Below are 21,231 nucleotides of genomic sequence, written 5' to 3'. Positions count from 1 at the left end.
TTTAAATTACTGACCTCTGTCATCATTTTAGGTGGGGGAACTTGCACAATCGGTGGCTGACTAAATACTTTTTTGCCCCACTGTAGATAGGCTCGTTATTCGTTACTTCGTGTGGTGGCTATCTCGGAGCTTCCACAGATTCAATAACATTAGCAAGTGGTGGAGGCCAGCAGGTGGATGAGGGAAGGGGAGGCAAGAGGAGAGACCCGAAGCGGCTCGCTGGTCCGAGAGTATCAGGTGAACTGAACTTCAGGTAAGAAGTTATGACCTGCAGTCCATCTGGGTCAGATATGAACCAAGTTTAGGTGGAGTTTATTTTCGTTTGCTGACTTTTTCGTACTGCGTGCTAGCTAGCATGACGGAGTTTCTATACAGCTGGGTGGGTGCTATGTTACTGATGTTGAACTTTATTTTGTTCATAAGGTTAATTATTAGAGTTGCCAACCGTCCCGTAAAAAACGAATCGTCTGGTATTCAGAGAAAATATTACGCGTTTCTATTGAGGTGAAAAGAAACACAGTTTGTCCCGGACTTCAGCTACAATGAAAAAGACACAAAGCTGGAGTTACTCTGTGTCTTTGCTGCACAGCTGCCTCTTCTTCTCTCATCCTCTCACCCTCCCTCTCCTGTTTCTACTTCAATCATGAAACTGATCAATGATCAGCTGATCGGCTTTTCTCTCTTGTTTGTTTATCGTCCACTTTCATCATCATCATCATCATCATCATCATCATCGTTTATTTATATAGCACTTTAAAAACACACAAGGCTGACCAAAGTGCTGAACAATAGAAACATAATAGATACCATAAGAATAATAAATACGATAAAATAATAAACATAGCGAAAACAATAAAATACAAGTCAGTCAACCACTGAATCAAAAGCCAGTGAATAAAAATGCGTTTTCAATCTGGATTTAAAAACCATCACTGATGTCGATCGCCTAATGTGAAGAGGAAGATTATTCCAAAGCTTAGGAGCCACGATAGAGAACGCTCGGTCTCCTCTCAGTTTCAACCGTGATTTGGGGACTGAGAGCAACAGCTGCTCAGCTGACCGGAGCGAACGAGTGGGGACATAGGGCTTCAGCAAATCAGACAGATACGCAGGTGCCAGACCATTTAAAGATTTAAAAACCAATAAAAGAACTTTAAAATGAATCCTAAATTCAATTGGAAGCCAGTGCAGGGAGGCCAGAACCGGAGTAATGTGCTCAAATTTCCTTTTACCAGATAAAAACCGTGCCGCAGCATTCTGTACTAGTTGCAGGCGTGTCAGAGTGCCCAGTCCAACCCCTATTAAAAGGTTATAAAAGCGTGGATAACAGTCTCCAAGTCACGCCTTGAAAGAAAAGGTTTAACCTTCGACAGACGCCTGAGTTGATAGAATGACGATTTCACCACCCCATTCACGTGGCCATCAAAGGTAAGTGCAGAGTCGATTTTTAACCCAAGATTGGTAATCGAGCTCTTCAGGTGAGGGGTCAGAGCAGCAAGGTCAACATCAGGGATATCAGAGGAACGATTCGGGCCAAACAGAATTGCTTCCGTTTTACGTTCATTAAAATTTAAAAAGTTTTGAGCCATCCATGACTTAACATCACTAAGGCAATCAAGCAGGAGTCTAATTGGGGAGCTATCAGAATGACTGAAAGGAAAATAAAGCTGGCAATCATCAGCATATAGATGAAATGAAACTTTATGTTTACGAAAGATCGCACCCAGTGGCAGGAGATACAATGAAAACAGTAATGGCCCAAGAATAGATCCCTGTGGTACACCCCACGGCAGAGGGGCCACAGAGGACGATGACGAGCCCAACTTAACACAGAAGCTCCTGTTTGAGAGATATGATTTTATCCACAGGAGTGCAAAGCCAGAAATGCCCACACAAAGCTGTAAACGAGAGATCAGCAGGTCGTGATCCACTGTGTCAAATGCAGCAGTCATATCTAGTAGTATAAGCACTACGTGTTTACCACAGTCCGTCGCTACCAGGATATCGTTCATAACCTTTATGAGAGCTGTCTCTGTGCTATGAAACGGCTTAAAGCCAGACTGAAAAACTTCAAACATTTGAGAGTTGTTTAGATAATCCATCAGCTGAGTGTGAACAACCTTTTCCAAGATCTTACTCAGAAAAGGAAGTTTAGAGATGGGTCTAAAATTTGACATTACTGAAATATCTGAGCCTGGCTTCTTAAGTAAGGGATGAATAACTGCATGCTTAAACTCACTTGGTACTTGACCTGACAAGAGGCTGGTATTGATTATGTTTAAAATATGTGGTCCAACAGTAGGAAACACCTCTTTCAGAAAACGGGGTGGAACGACATCATTCGGAGAACCACACGGTTTAGCACTTAACACAAGCTTCTCTAGTTCAGGTAGAACAATTTGCGCCAGAAAGAGGAAACCAGCGGATGTCGCCTAAACAACAGCAGCACGTTTAAGTTTGATCAGCTGTTGTTAGAATTTATTTAATATTAATTTCTAGTATCAGCTGATGTTTGCTGGAGCCACAGCTGTAAAGCTGCTGGTCATGATATCGGTTTGGATATGTGGTGAGAGGGAAACATGAAGATGAAACCAGGAGATGTCCTTACTGGATCATCAGAGCTGTGATGGAGAAACAGGTTTACCTTTTAGGTGACATGAATGAGTTGAAGGGAAGTTATGAACTGTTTCTGAGAGACAAATAACACCAGGATCCTTTTCTAAGTAGCTGACAGCTGGTAACTGTGCAGGGGCGGGTCTAGCAAAGTGTTGCCAGGGGTCGCATGGTAGGGCATTAACAAGGGAGAGGGGGGCACAAGAAATACTTTCTTATTCTCATTTAAAATGTCTCACTTTTAAAAAAATAATTATCTGAGTCTTACAACAAACGATTGATAGATTGATGCATATATACCATCAGAACAGTCAACATCACTGACACAACAGCGTTTGTTTTCATTCAAAGGCTTTATGATTTTTCCTATAATCGATTTTTTGTCCCAGTCCAGCCCTGTATGCAGCTCATCTGCAGTCTGGTGTTGCCTACATCTTCCTATTCAGAAGGCAGAATTTCCGAGTTCTGAGTACAATCGAAAGCACCACGACTGCAGTTTTTGTGTTGGATGTAAAAAGCGAGGATAGAATGGCTAGGATAGAATCAGGCGTGGGATTTCTCTCGTGGAAATGTGCACATTATTTTTTCCTTTCTATTGGTAGGTGGCACAGTGCACTTGTGGCAAGTAAGCAAGCTAGAAGACTGGCAGTCTGGCTGGGTATCCAGTTACGGAAGCAACACATTAACAAGAGAATTCTGAGTAAAACCAAAGTTACTTTCCCTAGTAACTAGTTACTCTGAAAGTAACGAAGTAACTTGAAGTAACTGAGTTACTTTTGATGAAGTAACTAGTAATGTAACTAAGTTACTAATTTAAAGTAACTTACCCAACACTGGTTATTGGTAATGCTCATTCAACGTAGTTACTGTAACGCGTTACTTAATAACGCGTTAGTCCCAACACTGCCAATAACATTATTAAAAAGCATGTTCACAGCCTGGTTCAGAATCTGCTTTGGACACTTCTTTTCATCTGTTACTGCACTAATAACTGCATGTGTGAGTTGCACCCGTAGAGTTTATGAATGGCAACAAAGCTGATAGCTTATCACAGTAGTGACAGAAGGATGGTTATAAAACAATAAATCATAAAGAGAAAGCATCGAGGCAGGCTGTCCACTGTAGTCTGTGACATACAGAAGTCAAGCCCCTCATGCTCTGCTGTAATTACTACTCACTTCACCCCCATAACTCTTTAGTCCACTGTTGATCTCTGCTCATATTCTTTCTCTGGCCTCTCGTTTCCCATCATGCTCAGCGATTCTTTCACCGCCAGTGGGCCAAACCATGTTGCCATGGCAAACAGGGTAAATGAGAGATGGAGCCCTGAGGTAGGATGACAGAGAGCATTGTCTGGGAGAGTGTGTGTGTGTGTGTGTGTGTGTGTGTGTGTGTGTGTGTGTGTGTGTGTGTGTGTGTGTGTGTGTGTGTGTGTGTGTGTGTGTGTTCGTTCTGAGTGTGCTTGACTGGATGTATGGATTCTAGCACAGGGATGTGATTTGTGCAAACCACATTTACACACAACAATAGGCTTTAATGTTGTGTGCAGCCTCTCGGGAGGGAAAAGGCCGACCAGATGTGACAGATGAATGAGAGACACTACGCTGATATGAAGACGCAGCGCTGAGCACCCAGTGTACCTAAACACATTTAACTCAGCTTTATATCAAATAACGCAGCCATGTCGCAATGATGTTGTGGTTCACATTCTGCCTGCACATAGTTTATGCAAATATGGAGGTGTGTGTGTGTGTGTGTGTGTGTGTGTGTGTGTGTGTGTGTGTGTGTGTGTGTGTGGTAGCCATGTGGTACAATTAATGACCAAGCAAACAGCTCAGCTAGTACTTCTGCGCCTGTACATGAAGCAGTTTATCATAGTCTGTATCTGCAGGCACACATGCAGAAAGATGCAAGTAATCCACACACTCACATGCACACCTCAGTGCAGACCTGAGGCTTATCACGGTGTGCACACAGACCATTCATCCTTAGCAAACACTCAACTGAGCTGATATTGTGTCTGCTGGTGACAGACACTGGAGATATATCTCCAGTTGTGTGTTTTACAAAAACTGGAAGGCATTTGGACGTCCTCGTGGACCTTTGTGCTTTTGATGACGAATTTTATGGCTCTAGAACCCAACCGGGCCCAAGTGGACGTTATGAAGATAGTGAAACTTTAAAACATAAATATGGACTAACAATAATGCAACAGTAGCCTTTGAAGTGAAAACACCTAATTTAACAAGTTCAATCAATAAGCCCAGAATCGATGGAATCAGGCAGATGCTGTTAATAATTTAAAATGCTACTGCACATCTTTTAAAAATCTCACAATTAAAAAAAACTACAAGCAAATTCTTCTGTCTACCATTATGACTTAAATATGCTAATATGCACAAACTAGCTCATACACAGCATCACCCAGCAAACAAAAGTCAAAGTAGAGAGCACCTGCAAAAAGATGGCAAAAACCTCCTCGTCAGCTAAAGAGGCCCCAAGTTCCACCAATGCACCGAAGACCCCCGGGTTTGGGCAGGGCCCCAGCGCATGCACCAACCCAAAACCCCATCGATGCGCCAACCCCTAAAATCCAAATTTTGATTCATCAGTCCATAACACCTTCTTCCAGTCTTCAGTAGTCCAATGGCAGTGTTTCATGGCCCAGGCAAGCCTCTTTGTCTTATTCTGATGTCCTAGCGATGGCTTTCTTGCTGCAACTCATCCTGCTCATAGTTTGTGGGTGTGTGTAGTTAATGTTGAACGCTGCATTTGACGCTCAAGTGAATGAGAAAAAACACGTCGATCGGTTGTAAGAAAGTGTGGCAGTACGTAGACCCGAGTGGTGTTTGGTGTTGTCTGATTATATGTGTGCACATTAACTTATATGATGTAGTGGATGTGGTGACACTGTGTGTGTATCCACGTGATCGTGGCGTGCAAATGAAATAATCTTTGTGTAAAGACCGAGGGTGCAGAAACAGAAAAACAAGAAAGAAAACTAATTGGGGGGACGTTGGGGGTGAGAAGGAGTGAAAAGAGTACGCTGTTTCTAACTAAGTAGGAAAACAGCTGATCTGTAGAGTGAGGGAAGAGAAAAGGAAGAAGAACATGCAAAGGGCCAAGAGGCAGGGATGAAAGGGAAACTCGAAGGAAAACAAGAACATTGTAACCGTCATGTTTACGCTGCGGTGACTGAGGGTGATTGATCTGTTATGACGTCACGTTGCATTAACAAATTGACATGAATAAGCTAGACAGATAAGGGAAGAGGAGGAGAGAAAAAGGCAGTGCATTCTCATCTGGAGTGGCGTTAATACAACCAGGGAGAGGTGCTGGGGTCGCGACTCTTCATGAAATCTTTGAATTTGGCCACAACAGGTCGCGGTCTCCTGGCTCCCAGCGATGAACACGGTGGAAGGTGATGTTCTTTACAGTGTCTTCCCGAAGCTTCAGGTGGGTCTTCATGAAGGTTTTAATGGAGGTTTAAAGAGATTACCTTCAGGTAACTTTTGCTCCTCAAAAGTTACCTGAAGGTAATCTCTCATGCTACGGGCCTGGAGATTGATGACACTCTCTTTTATTTTTTTATTTTCTTCAGCTGGGTCACATTCTCAGTTAGACAAGTGACAAAGTCCCACAGCTGAAACCTGAAAGCTGGACAGTCGCTTATCGATTGAGTCCAGTATTTGTTTAACTCTGAGCCACCATTCGCTTTTCCCCGCCAAGTCTCCAGGTGTCTGACATCACCTAGACCTTTGCCATGGAAGATTATCTGGTTTCACCTGATTAATACTCTAAGCTATCAGGGTAGTACATAACAATAACCTACAGCACACCAGAAAAATAGATCCGGACTACCTTTTAGGCTCAGGTGCAGTGACACGGCTTTAACAAGAAGAAAAGTCAGTCATTCACCATCTTTCTCTTCTTCCTGCGCACTAAAACCACCAAAGTCCTCTTCTCCAGTGTCGGAGACGAACAGGCTCAGGGTGGCTTCGTCATCCACTCTCAGCTTCTTTCCTTCGTTGTCACTTTCAAAACCAAACAAATCCTCGTTGTCAGTGTCAGAGTCGAACACCCTCAGAAGGGCCGTGGCGGTGTCCTCTCCATCATGCAGCAGTCCAGCCCTTCAAAATCCGTTGGTGATCGTGGATGTTTTCACACTTTTCCACGCTGTCAGATTCCACCGGTGGAGTTGAGCATGACTTGCTTTTCGCAAGTTTATCGCCGCTCATCATCCACGACTCCCGCTGAGCGCTACTTTGAAGTTTGTTTTTCGCGCTACTTGTACGGCACTATGTTGCCTGGCGGACGGACACGTGACCAACATACCACTCTTGAACCCCGATACTGTGTGTTTGATCGCATGCCCTTCCGCCAGGCAACGTAGTGCCGTACAACAGCGGAACAAACAAAACAAATCGTCTTACGATATGACAAAAATCATGGACAATCCATAGAAAAGCCGCACCTGACTAAAAGCCGCAGGGTTCAAAGCTTGTGCAAAAAGTAGCGGCTTATAGCCCGACAATTACGGTAATAGTCATTTGAAAAGGAAAAAGTCAGTCTGACCTTGGTCCTGGACCGAGAGGAAGGCCGAGCATGAATAGTGATCATAAGAAAGCAAAAAAGGTAAACTGGGGACAATCCGAGCTAACTCCGCTATGCCTGGTGTGCTGTGTGATTTTTCTAATGTGAAACATGCTGTGGCTCCAAAAGGTTGGGAAATACTGACCTAGAGCATTTTCATGGACTGTGTCTGAGATTAGAGACGTTTTTATACCCAAATTTGAGCCTGGTGGACGCTGAGAAGTCAGAAATGAAACAAGCATATTCATTCATTCGTTTTTTTCTGTACAGGAAAGCGAGTCAGTAATTATAATTTGCCATCTTAATCAAAACATAATAATTTGCTTGGATGGATAACTTTATATAATAAAAATTATTTTATTTTATCATTAAAATATCATTCCAGTTAAAGAACATGCAAACACTGGTGCATTCGGCATCACAGAAGCATTAATGTTAATTTAGGGCAGCTGTTGCAATAACTTGGATGATTTTTGTGTGATTTCTTTATCGCTATCATAACTAACACAGATCACATTTCTGTAATCTTCAGAGCAACAGCATCAACTGTGGGGAGACCTCGTTTGTCTGTTATTCTGTCCACCCTGTCATAAAACTGTCTCTGCATTTATTGTCCCTTAATTATTTAAAGTTCAGGTGAATAATTAGGGCTACACTAACAGTCTTCTTATCCTCCTTCATAAATTGGGCTGAAATGGGGAACAGAGTCTCTCCCTTTCTAATTAAGACGACAGATTCACTCAGTTTGCACAAATGGTGGCGGAGTCAGGTACGGTCCTGCTGCTCTCGTCATAAAGTGATGAACTGAAACCTTAATGTGGAATCATGACAGGGGTTCGAAAAGCATTTAGTAAGCGATGCGTCATGGCTGCCTCGGGACAGATTTGGGTGAATTCAGCACAGCAGACAGTAAAAGCAAAGCAACAGGAAAGGGTCGGCGACATCTGCGTGACCAACCTGGTAAGATCAGCCTGCTGCTGGAGCTGCTCCTGCACTTTACGGCAAACCTCGCCGGCGGTGTCGCAGACTTTGCCGACCTTGGTGAAGAGGGCTGCGATCTTGTCGCTGCGGAGAAACCCAGCAGCTCGTCTCTTCAGCAGGTGACCCAGGCAGGCCTCGACGGCAGCTGCAGGGACAGCAGGCAGCTGAGTTAATACTGACAAGGGCAGGAGAGCAACCAGAGGAAAGCATACACAAAGTGGAGGAGAAGAGATAACAGCTCAATTTTGAATTGAAGGATATCAGCAAGAAAGATGGAGACCGACATAATTATCACATTAAATGAAATAAAGCCTGAAAAGCTTGTGGTCAGCACAACCAAACACGCCAAATGGCTGAGACGATAGCATTTTTATCAGCTTCCAACAAGAAATACAGTGTTTTAAAGTATTAATGTATTTTTTTTAACTTTATGTACTTGATAAATCTTTATTGATTCACAAAACGAAAAAAAGCAGGACTGCAACAGCGACCAGGCTATCAAGGCAGCGGGTAGAGAGAACATTAGGGAGGTGGCTTGCTGTTAGCAGTGCCTGTGAGTACACTGATTGCGGATTGTCTAATTACTACTGACTCAAACTTATTTGAACAGAGACAAACTTGTTTTTGAAAGAAATGGCAGACAAAACCTCATCTTCACATTTCCGTGTGATGCCATATCTGGCTCAACTGTGGTTTGGTTTATGTGGCCCAGGCCCATAGCAAACAGGTCTGGCCCAGATCCGGCATCAAGTCGTAATGAAAGGAACCTGATGAGCACAAACATGTTCTGTTACAGTCGTGGAAAATTTGTCTTCTTTTGATTTTGCTTTCATCCTTTAATGGCAATTTCCAATCAATGTGGAATCATCAAAGATTCTCCTCTGAACTGCAAAGTGGTAACTCTGCTAATTATTAAACATGCAGCTGGTTTGAGAATATAAAACTACATGTGTCATTTCTCTGCAAGTGAGCTGCACAGCAGTGTTTATGTGCACATGGGTGCTGCTGCAGCTGACCTCTGATTTCCACCTGCAGGCTTTAGATAAAGATAAAGTTATTAGTGAAACACCCTGACATATTTAGAGGGTTGCCGGCGGTAACCTCAGCGTGCAGCTGCAAGATGACTATGTGGAAGAACAAATGCATTACGAACAGGACATTAGTATATGAGCTGAGGCACAAGTACAGAAGGGCACTGACTCATATGCAGAAAATGAGGGAGAAATTGAGGTAAACAGTCTCTTCCTAGCTGTGACCCATCCATTAGCCGTCTCCCTCCCTCCCTCTGCAATTGCTGCATTAGTGCTCAGCCATAATGAGCTTTAGGGCTGATGTTGAAAGCAAGATTGTGACACAATTATTTCAGCCAAAGCAAACAGAGAATTTAGCTCGTACTTACTCGGAGACTGTTTTTAATACGCAGCATGTTTTATTAATGCACCGTCATTTCAAATAAAGGTGTCTGCAGATGCTCTGGATCCAAATGAGCTTCAGTGTAAATATACAGAAGCCACAAAGATTATATTTATTAAAAAGCCCATCTGAAATATGTGATTCATGTCAGGTTTGAGTACTTGTGGTTCTCTGCTTGCTTTTGCTCTGTGAGGTGAATCTACCACACAATACTACAGACCGACAACAATGTTATTCTCTGCGATGCTGGGAAAAACCTGCTTTATGGGTGCAATCGTCTGCTTTTATTGCTACTCTAGGCACCTTAGAGGGTTGCTCAGAGGCTTGGAGATTTTCACTCACAAAGCTGTCTGTGCAGTACATTCACAGCAGCTTCTGTCTGGCAGATTAATACATTAGCCTCTGGGGACGTCTTGCTGGTAATACTTTCTCGTGTAAAACTGTCCTTTATCCTATTAGAAGAGGATCGCCAGGATTAGCAGCAGAAGAAGAAGTGAAGGTTTGCAGGGAGGGAATATTGATGCACAGTTGTTTCTGTGGAAACACAAGAATTGAGGACAGGATGCAAGCAGCTCTCCCACGGGAGGAACCGCACCCAGTATCAGCTCATCCTGCTGCCTCTCCTTACAACTGGCCTGTTAATTCATGTTCTGGGTGTCTGTGGCTCTGATGAATCATCAAATCCAAGCTATTACGCGAATAATTAGCATCATTCTAGGGCTATGGAAGAAAACACTGTGAAATAAGTGCTGCTGGGACCACAGAGCAGCGGAAGGCTCGTTTCAATACTACCAAAACATGCTCGCCATGCAAAATGTTTTCATTTTGGTTTAAAACATTCGCCTAATCCTTAGAGTCGCCCCTTCGATACCTCTGCTGATAACTCTAGATTTATGACAAGCATAGCTGTGTGTGCTTTTTCAACGCCAGTTTAAAGATCCAGCTGTCCACGTTGGTCATTCAGAAATCCACCCTCCCGCATTATTAGAATATTTCCTAATATCAATGAAAAAGTATTTTAAAATACAGAAATGACCAACAATGCACTAATTTACACACTTAGTATGTTGAGTCCATGAATTACTGGATCAGTGTGGCATAACATGGAGCCAATAAGCTTGCAGCACTGTGTTGAGTCATGGACCTGGGTCTGAGGAACCCAGGGTCCATGAGCAGATTTGGACTGATATTATATGCTATATGTATATTGAATGTATTGTGCTGCTGTCCCTTTTTTTTCCTGCTTGCTGGTGTGTGTGTGTGTGTGTGTGTGTGTGTGGGGGGGGGGGGGGGGGACAGGTGTATCTGGTAGGCCAGTTTAGAGGCACCATCAACCCTGGTGGGTGGGCCCTGCCAGGTGACCTAGGATGATGCCTCACACCTGCAGCTGATTGGCCTTGTCCGGTAGGGAGTTACTTTAGAGCACAGGTGTCCTGCAGGTTTTAGATGCGTCCTTGATCCAACACAGCTGATTCAAATTGCTAAACATTCTTCTCAGCATGTCCTGAAGTTCTCCAGAGGCCTGGTAATGAACTAATCATGTGATTCAGGTGTGTTGACCCAGGGTGAGATCTAAAACCTGCAGGGACACCGGCCCTCGAGGCCTGGAGTTCCTCACCCCTGCTTTAGAGAGTGGCTGAGCTCCCATCAACGTGGGATTGTTGCGTGAGGCTACCCGTCAATTTTCTCCACAAAGCTTTTCATGGAAGTATGACATCCTGGTAACGGGCTGCACAGACTTTGGACTGAATAAAACACAGTTGACCAAACACCATCGATACCAACCAAAGACAAAGCACACCAACTGTTCACACACTGTGGAAACTTCTCACTGGTCTTCAAACACTTCACACCCCTGGAACTTAATTTACAAATAAAATGCATCAAAAAAGAGAAGTTTTCTATTTATTCCACTACTTTTGACATTGTCCCTGGCTCGGGAGTGGTTTCATATTGGGACAGCAACAGCTGTGTAGTCAGTCACGATGCACAGACACCAGTCTCACATCACATCATCGCTCTGAACTTCTTCTAACTTCATTCGCTTTTCTTGTAATCTTCTCAAGGCTTTAGTATTTTATTTTATTTTCTGAATTTTTGATACGACACTCTGTAAACAGCCAGCCCTTCAGCAATGACTGTGGCTGCGTGTGCTGAACTAGACCTTCCTGATTTCAGTTCTTTGCATATTTGTCACACTTAAATGTTTTAGATGATCAAACAAAATGTAATATTAGACAAAGATAACCTGAGTAAATGTAAAATGCACTTTTTCACTAGCCATACCTACAGCTGATAGCTCCCAGACAGATGTGTCTGTGTGTGTGTGTGTACATGTTTAGACATCTTTGTGAGGACAGATGGCGTGATGCTATACTTGTGGAGACCGACAGTCACTTATGGGGACAAATTGAGCGTCCCCATGAGTTTGAAGACATTTTTGAGGCTCAAAATGTGATTTTAGCATCAGGGTTACAGTTAGGTTTTGGTTAGGTTTAGGCTGAGGGTTAGGCATTCATTTTTGATGTTTAGGGTTAGGGGCTAGGGAGAGCATTATGTCAACGAGACGTCCTCACCAAGATATGAAAACAAGTGCGTGTGTGTGTGTGTGTGTGTGTGTGTGTGTGTGTGTGTGTGTGTGTGTGTGTGCGCGCGCGCACGCGCACATGGCCGGAAACCCAGTATCATGGCAAAATATGCCGACACGCTGGTCCACCGTGTCCGTTTCACGCTATTCCTCTCCAAAGTGTGAAATGTACACGCATGCATCACCAGCAGGAGGAGATAATATGTTTAAAGCCAAGAAGTTAAAATAAATAAATAAAAGCCAGTAGTGATCAAAAAAAGTATGAAATACATTCAAGGGTCATTAATCACCAAAAACATTGAAGCTCGGCAGCTAATATGTATTTACATGTAACTGTGTTAATGTCTGTTTAAATGTTTTCCCATCACTTTGTAAGTAAACACCTGAATCGCACACATTGTTATCTCTGCTTGTTTTTGAGGTCCAGAAAGAGTGTAAACATGACAACGTTCAGGTTTCTCTGCCCAAACATTAGGAACAGCTGTGACATTAAATCTTAGGACAAAGTCCATTCACCAGAAACAGCATGCCAAAGTCGTCAAGCACCATCTTCAGGTACCAAGCAACCAGGAAACACACACAACAGCTGTAAAGGGATGGCTAGCAAGCATATGGAGCTGAAATACAATTAATATAAACACTATGAAACACTGAGAGAAAAGGTTCGAGTGCAAAATACAAAAATGAGTTCACAGCAAGGGCGTAGATTTGGCATGGATGGCGGGGACGTGTCCCCACCAATAATTTGATCTCTGCGAGTAAAGAAAAACAGCCCGACAGAAAGAAAAAAAACAATCTGTCAGCGTCTCATTCACCCAGCGGTGCAGAAAGAGTTGAATTACGTTCTCTACTGGAGTCCTATGTCATGTGACAAATATGGCCAATGTGATTGGCTGAGCCTTTCAGGGAGCTCTGTTTAGTTTTAGCATAATGTATTTTGGAAACTAACTGCACAGCAGGCAGCACTATTAGTTCTCTCAGTCTCAGAGCAGCATTTCTAATTTTGATTGAAACTGTCAGAGAAAACAGCAGCCTCGAGCAGCCAGGATATTAGTTTACAGAGGCTGTTAAAGTTATACGTCTAACGTTAAATATTGGTGACACAGAAATGTCATCCTAATGGCACTGACATATTCATAGGGTTCATCTTTGAGACAGAATGTCATGAGGTAGTCATGATTTTGCAAATATTCCACCCTGTAGTGCAGTTTCACAAGTTGTTTTAAAAATGCACTCAGCCTACAAACATTACTGACGAGTCAAGATCTGCACCAAGTGACAGAAACACTGAAGCAGCTCCACGTTTTATTCTTATTGTCATGTATGTCCTATTTGTCAGGTGGTAGAGAGTAATGGTGACACAAGATCACAGGTGAAATTGGATGATGACTTATTGGTTCATGACTGTATTTGAAGCACATGTGTGACTGCATGTATTTGTCTCACTGTCATTCATCAGGTGACAGAGGTGAAGAGGTGAGGTCACAGGTGACTGACTGATGATTTGGTGCTATAGGTTAACTAGTATTTATTATCATGACAGTTGTTGGGCTGCTGCTGTAAATTGATTCATTAGTGTATGTTTGACAAAGAATCTGAATTGACACGTCTCACTTTTTATATGGCACGAATCAATGTGTTATTTTATCAGGTGGCAATATGTCCTAGTGCAGTCAGAGGGGAAGAGCCAGGGCCAAAGGTGAGGCACATCAAGCACAGAATAATAATTTAATCTGAGGATAAAATGCATGTACTGAGGATGAAAGAAGCTTCAGTGCTCTCAGAAGACTAAAAACATGGCTAAGGTCAACAATGACTCAAATGAGATTAAACAATGCTGCTGTGTGTCCACCAGGACAGACTGGACAGTATAGATGTAAAACCAATATGCCAGCAGTTTATCTCAGTTAACGAGAGGAGAAGGCATGTGTTTGGCTGCTTCACATAGTGGACGTTGAGTTGTTGTGTGGGACACCAGTAGTCCATGTTGCTGTAACTGTAGTTCATGTTTAGAATAAAACATCCCAGCTCACTGAGTTGATCGGGGCAATAATGCCTAAAATGTTGCATAATTTTGCTGAGAGATCTTTTACTTTGTGGTAATCTTAGATGACTAGTTTTATGGACAAAACCCACCAGGTCACTCAGTGTTCCCTTAGTGCTAATGTATCAGAGATGTTGGTGTAACTGAAGTAATGTTGTTAAGTCCTTAAAGTCATATTCTTTTATTGTCACACTCTATTTTTATTTTTGTATGATACCTGATTTATATGGAATCTGGCTGAAGTAAACTAAAGTCTAAAATACTTAGTCATTTGTTTAATAGTAATTTAACATTATATAATTCACATATAAAACTATGAATTGTAATTTTAAATGGTTTAAAAGCAGGTAGAATAGCATATGTAGGCAAGTATATTTCTCCTTTATTTATCAAGAAGCAACGACAAAAAGGGAAAAAAAGAAACGGGGCAGGTTCGGTGGTTGAATCATCCGTCCCCACCAAAGCCAAAACCAAATCTACGCCCTTGGTTCACAGTACAAGAAAGCCTGTGTGAACTGAGTGCAGAAGCAGCGTCTCACAGGCTCAGCTTCAGTGCTTCGAACACCACGACTCATCTGCAGTTCAAGAAGGACGTGACTTCCTGAGGAGCACAGTGACACGCTGCTGTTCCAGCACTAAATCGGGAAGTTTAAGCTACAGTAATGACTCTCGCTCTTATTCTCCTCTGCATATACGGTACGCCTACTTTCATTTGATTCTTTTCACACTGTTACACTTTAGTTTGCTTCAGTTTGACCCAAACTACATCCCATCAATTTGAGCTAATCTCATTGTTTTGTCCCTCACGATGAAAGCACTTCTTCTCAATCAGTTAGATCACTCAGTATCTTTGGTTGTGAGCAGTACATACAGCATTTACACAGGTTTACTTTCTGTTTATTTATATTTGTGTTCTTTAACAAAGAAAACATACTGAGTGTCTTCAGGGTAGTGGCAGGCAGCTCTGGAGCTATCGCCACTGAATTCATTAGAAGATCTAATGAAAGCAAAAGTTAATTAGTGCCACTTGTCTCCCATCAGGTCTGTCACTGTCTGATAAACTCAGGTCTCCTCTGTCTGCTCTCACACTGTCTCACCTTCACTCTATACATTTAACATCATTGTCTGTTTGAGGCACCGCTGCAGACAAATTTGCTGCATGAGTGTCACATTTACCTCAAAGAAAACAGGAGCTGAATCTAAACGAATCCATTAAAAGTTACAAAGTTACACGAAAGAAAACAACTAATGTATAAGGTGGCACTAAAAGCTTGTATGAGATGTAAAATGAGTCTTTGTCAGTGGAGGCTGGTCGGTCTGATGCCCGAGGTTGAGCATGTAACCCCTCAACCTCTGGGCAACACTTTCCATCGCATGGCGATTTGAAAAGTTGGAGGCAATTTCCAAGCGATCACGGACCAACTGAGACAGAGTGCCAAAGCAGATCACCAGCATGTTGCAATAAGAGGCAAGGCAAGTTTATTTGTATAGCACAATTCAACAACAAGGTGATTCAAAGTGCTTTACAGAGACATTAGAAACAAAAACAAATAAAAAGCATGATTTAAAATCATGACCTCTGACCCAGCACTTCACTTATGGGACTTAATATTTTGGCATCTGAGTTATTATTTACAGATTTTGGTTACTGTGTAGTCTTTATGTAGTTCTTGATATCTCGCTTGGCTTTCTGTTTGTTTCTTAGTCTTAGTTTCTGGTTCTGCTCTCGGTTATTGTTTATATGCAACTCGGTGTTAGTCCCCCCCCGTGAGTCTTGTCAAGTCTGTCTCTGTGTCTGGTGTTTAGTAACTTCCTGTTTTAGTTTCCCAGTCTCTTGTCTTGTGTTTAGTTTTGTCTCCTTAGTTTGACTCTGATCACCTGTTTTCCTCCAGCTGACTTTTGTTTCCCCGGTTAGTCTCCTGTGCATGTAAGGCCTGAGCTTACATGTGTTCTTGGTTCTGGCATCATTTGTCTTCCCAGTTTGTGTGGCTGTTCTGCCTGAGGGTATCCCTGTGTCTGTCTTCAGTCTGAATTACGGACTTTCTGTTGGAATCTTGTGAAATCACCAAATAAAGGTCAGTTTTTCATCAGCATTCAACATGACGATTTGCACCAGTCAGTGCAACTCATCTGTGGTGATGGAAACACCCAGAGGCTAAAATTAATATGAAGTCGGTAATTTTCCTAAAGCAGTGTGGGACTGTGCTGAAATTAAGGTTATGTTCATTAAGTGATTTCTTCAGGAGAAATCTGACTTCCTGTTATAACTCTCAAACAGGAAATGGTTTCACTAATTTAACAGGTCTTCATTTGTCCTGGAGAACTTGTTACTCTATAAAAGGCCTCCATAAACCTGGAACATCGTACTGTTTGTCACTGATCGAGGAAAACGGGAATAAAGCTGACAAAAAGCTCTGTTGAGCCAAATATTCCTTTAACCTTCGAGAGCAATGATTTGAAGACTGTCGCCACAGATAAAGTTTTAACCATCAGAGACAAATAATCACAGTCGTGCCAGTAAGTACAATAATTAACGCTTACATTTTAAATGATCAATCTATCTTTCTAAACAGGATACATACTACAGGCTTTTAAGGTGGCGGTAATCAAACTATTACTTAAAAAGTCTTTACTTGATCCAGCTGTCTCAGCTAATTATACATCAAACCCTCTTTTATTTTCAAAAACTGGTGAAAGAATAGTTGTCAAACAGTTAAGTGATCATTTACAAAGGATATTTTATCTGAGGAGCTTCAGTCAGGATTCACAGATAAACCAGTGGACCTGTGTCAGACCTCAGTGCAGCGTTAGCACTGACACAGAGATCACACCGTTAAAGGTACTGAGCTGTAGTGTGTGAATCACATCTATCTGACAGATTTGAAGAGTGTGTCTCACACAAACATAGTTACAGAATATCACAGGTTAGCTCCTTTTTTCATTGACTCCATGTTGAGAATTGAATTTAAATTCTTTCTCTTCACATACAAAATCTCAAATAATCCACATCCAATCTTAAAGATTTCATTTTAAATGTCTTCCTTACTCAATAGTTCATTTAAAAGTTCTTTTATGGGACCAGCTCCTAGTTTGGATTGGAGAGACAGACGCACGCTCTACCTTTAAAATTAGACTTAAAACTTTTCTTCTGGATTAAGCTCAGGTGACCCTGATCGATCCCTTAGCTGTGCTGCTGCTACATCATTTCTCTCCCTGTGAGCTTATACAGCACTACTGTATGTCATCATTAGTAATGATTAAACTCTGCTTTCTGCTTTCATAACAGCCCAACTGGTCCAGGATGTCAGCTGCCCCTCTTTGAAACTGGTTCTGCTGGTTTCTTCCTGTTAAAAAGGACGTTTTCATTCCTGCTGTTGCCAAGGGCTTGTCACAGTGCATCATCTGTCTAATATTGCAGGGTCTCTACCTCACAATACAAAGCACCTTGAGGAGACTGTTGTTGTTTAATTGCATTGAACTAGACTGAATAGGGGACTCGGGTCACCTGGTTGGCAGCTACTTGTATTCTGGTTATAAAACGATATAAAAGCAAGATTGCCGTTGCAGTGGTAGCTGTGTGCAGATTGCTCATTTTGCCATCCTGCAGCAACTGTGTCACTGTTTGTGGGGGAACTAATGTACTCGTGTAACGTAATGTGCTTCAGGCTGGACTGGATAATGTAACTGACACGTGACCCATTCACACATGAACTGATAGCTGAAGCTGTTTATTGCCATCTTGGTGGACCAATGTTGTTTTGAACGTATCAGCTGACCTCAGTTGATTGCTCCTCTTATTCAAAGCAATCATTTAAAGGCAACGACAATTCATTGCACACAGCTGGGATCGTTTTGGTTGTGCTACAGTGTCCAGCACTGTTCTCCACAGTGTTACTGTAGCACCACACACTGACTGTGGGTGAGGATCTCATACGACGCAGCTTCAAAGGAACGTAACTCTTCAACCACTCCATACAGCCGATGCTGCTTTCATAGCTAAACTGTAAAATACATCTTGGACGTCCATTCAGCCTGAAAATACTGAGTTGTGATTTTTGGTCCATGTTGCTCAGGCCTGAACCTGAACGTGAACCATGTGAAGCCAACTAGCTGCTCTCTAAACTAGCGTTTTTTAAATCAGCTGCAACTACAACAGGTTGCTGGTCATTTCACAGGAGGCGCGCAAGCATCTAACGGCGTTTGCTGTGTGGGATGTGTACACAATAATATTATATATTTGCATGAACATGTAAACTCTGATTGATGACTTTAATAATGCTGGTAGCCTTAGGCCTGACAGATGACACACAGGTTAGATGTCTGTGTCACTACTGTGCATCTGTCATAATTATAGATCATGTTTACGTATGTGTTCAGCAATAACTGGTGGTGGATTGTCTCATACCTTCATGCCATAAAACCATCTCTGTTGATGAAAACAGTTTATAGTGAAGTGTTTTAGGTTTCTTTAAATAAATACAACAGAGTTTGAGCTCATCCAACAATCCCAGGTGATTTCAATACTAACCTACATCAGCTGATGGATGAGGTGCCTCCAACTGGCCAACTGCATACACTATGTTTGCTTTCTACTTAAACTGCTTTAGCTTAAAGCAGCAGTTCTACTCTACAGACAGCTGGAGGCACCGTGGCCACACGTAGTCATACGTATTACATGTTTATATTATTGTTTATAGTCTGCCTGACTGACGCTGGTGGAGGCAATCGTCTGCTCACAACCTTGCACTCACCGATGGCACCGCGGTCCTGTGATTGCGTCACAGCACTGGTTACAGCACGGGGAGCAGGTAGATTGAACAGCCCACGTGACGGTGAACACGCGCCCTGCAACGAAGCCAGTTCCACGTACAAAAAGTATTTTCCATCTTTGTATTCACTTAGTCTGGTTTTCAGCTCGCTATGCTAACTCAGGGTTTCCTCTGTGTGTTCATGTGAAAGACGTGCTGCTGGTTGCCTCTGACCAATCACAGTTACAGAACAGAGCAGCTGATTTGATGAAGGAAGATAAAACTGTAGTGTGGGAAAATATGAAGAGGTTAAACACATAATGAAAGCAATACTGCTGCTGCAGACAAAGCAGGAAAAACACTGTGCACTAGTTTAGTATTAAAGGACTGAATGATGGTGTGATCACATTAAGGGCTACTATGTTAGTAAAGCTATTAGCTATTTGAACCCGATTTTTGCCTTCACTCTGCGCTCCATGTCATCCCAAACCAGCTCCACTGGGTTCAGGTCAGGTGGCTGTGGAGGCCAGGCCTCCATCACTCTCCTTCTTGGTCACAGAGGCCTCACACAGCCTGGAGGTGTGTTTGGGGTCCTTGTGCTGTTGGAAAATAAATGATGGGATGGCATGTGGCTGCAGGATGCTGTGGTGGCCATGCTGGTTCAGTGTGCCTTCAGTTTGGAATAAATCATCAACTGTGAAACCAGCAAAGCCCCCCCCACACCATCACGCCTCCTCCTCCATGCTTCACGGTGGGAACCATGCATGTAGAGACCATCGTTCACCTTTTCTGCACAAAGACACGGCAGGTGGAGCCAAAGATCTCAGATCTGGACCCATCAGACCAAAGCACAGATGGTCTAATGTCCACTCCTTGTGTTTCTTAGTCCAAACATCTCTTCTTGTTGCTTTTCCTCAGTCGTGGTTTCTCAGCAGCTGTTTGACCGTAAAGGCCTGATTCACACAGTCTGCTCTGAACATGCAGAGATGTGTGTGCTACTGGAGCTCTGTGCGGCATCTATCTGGGCTCTGATCTGAGCTGCTGTTAACGATTTCTGAGGCTGGTGACTCGGATGAACGTATCCTCAGCAGCAGAGGGACTCTTGGTCTTCCTTTCCTGGGCGTCCTCATGTGAGCCAGTTTCATCGCAGTGCTTGATGCGACTGCACTTGGGGACACATTCAGCGTTTTAGCAATTTTCTGACTGACTGACCTTCAGTTCTTAAAGTAATGATGGGCTGTTGTTTCTCTTTATTCAGCTGTTTGCTATAATATGAACTCTAACAGTTGCCAAACGAGGCTGTCAGCTGTGCACCAACCTGATGGTCCCAACACCATTAATACATAACTCCATATATCTTCATATATTTGATGTCTTCAGTTTGTAGAGTAGTAAAAATAAAGAAAAATCATTAAATGAGAAGTTGTGTCCAAACTTTTGGCTGGTAGTGTACTACATAATCTTACTACCAAGCACTGACTGTTTCTTTTACACAGCCAGTGCCATATATAGGTAAAGTTAATGATGCCACTGTTAACTTATGCACAAATACAGATATGATATTTCCAGCCTGACGCCTGATATAAACGTAGCGCCAGCTATTTTAATCCACTTTTAAGGCTCTATACCTGTGTGACTTTATGAGTCACGTCGCTGCTGATAAAGCAGGTGCAGTCAGAAAAGTAAAAGCAAGATAGTGGCGGACAGTGATGAAACAACACAGACAGATGGAGGAGACTGAAAGGCAGAAATAGCACAGAGAGATGACAAATGGCAAAGACGAGAATGACTTCACCACAGAAGATGGGAAGCACTTGCTCTTTCCTCCCACTCACTCCTCGTAGTGCCCAGTTCTCACAAGGAAATCACGTCTGCTGCCAAACAGGTGACAAAGCAGCAATTATGCAGCAATTTCTGCCGCTCTTCTGGACAGTGTTTGTGGCAGCAAATGATCTCAAATAAAAGTCGTGATCAGACGTGGAGGAAAGAAAACGTCATTGTTTACCGTAAGAGTTTATACAGATATTGTTGTGCAATTTAAATCATGTAAATATTTAGTATTTCAGTTCAAAATAAAAGAAAGATGGTGCCATAATTACACCACAGCTCAGTGCTGCGTCACAGGAGGTTTTTGCCGCTTTGCACTATTTACGTGTTCTGGAAATCCTTAACCTGTCATCAGTGCCCATGTATGTATGTGTGTGTATATATGTGTGTATATATATATATACACACATATATACACACACACA

At 42.6% G+C, this 21,231-nt stretch overlaps 1 protein-coding gene across 5 annotated transcripts in view; it reads right to left on the bottom strand.

The window, feature by feature from the left end:
* The window catches only part of sgsm2 (small G protein signaling modulator 2), a 110,962-nt gene that overhangs the window by 36,930 nt on the left and 52,801 nt on the right, over positions 1-21,231 (bottom strand). For all 5 annotated transcript variants that reach the window (XM_042224201.1, XM_042224200.1, XM_042224202.1 and 2 more), the window contains exon 3: positions 8,164-8,332. In XM_042224201.1, the coding sequence (XP_042080135.1) occupies positions 8,164-8,332 (169 nt within the window). The remainder of the gene's footprint in view (positions 1-8,163; positions 8,333-21,231) is intronic.

This window comes from Haplochromis burtoni, unplaced genomic scaffold, assembly GCF_018398535.1.
Source record: "Haplochromis burtoni strain Fernald_Lab_line unplaced genomic scaffold, NCSU_Asbu1 Contig_132, whole genome shotgun sequence".
NCBI classification, from domain to species: domain Eukaryota; kingdom Metazoa; phylum Chordata; class Actinopteri; order Cichliformes; family Cichlidae; genus Haplochromis; species Haplochromis burtoni.
The sequence above is the reverse complement of the archived record's forward strand: the minus strand, read 5'-3'. Positions and strand labels throughout refer to the sequence as shown.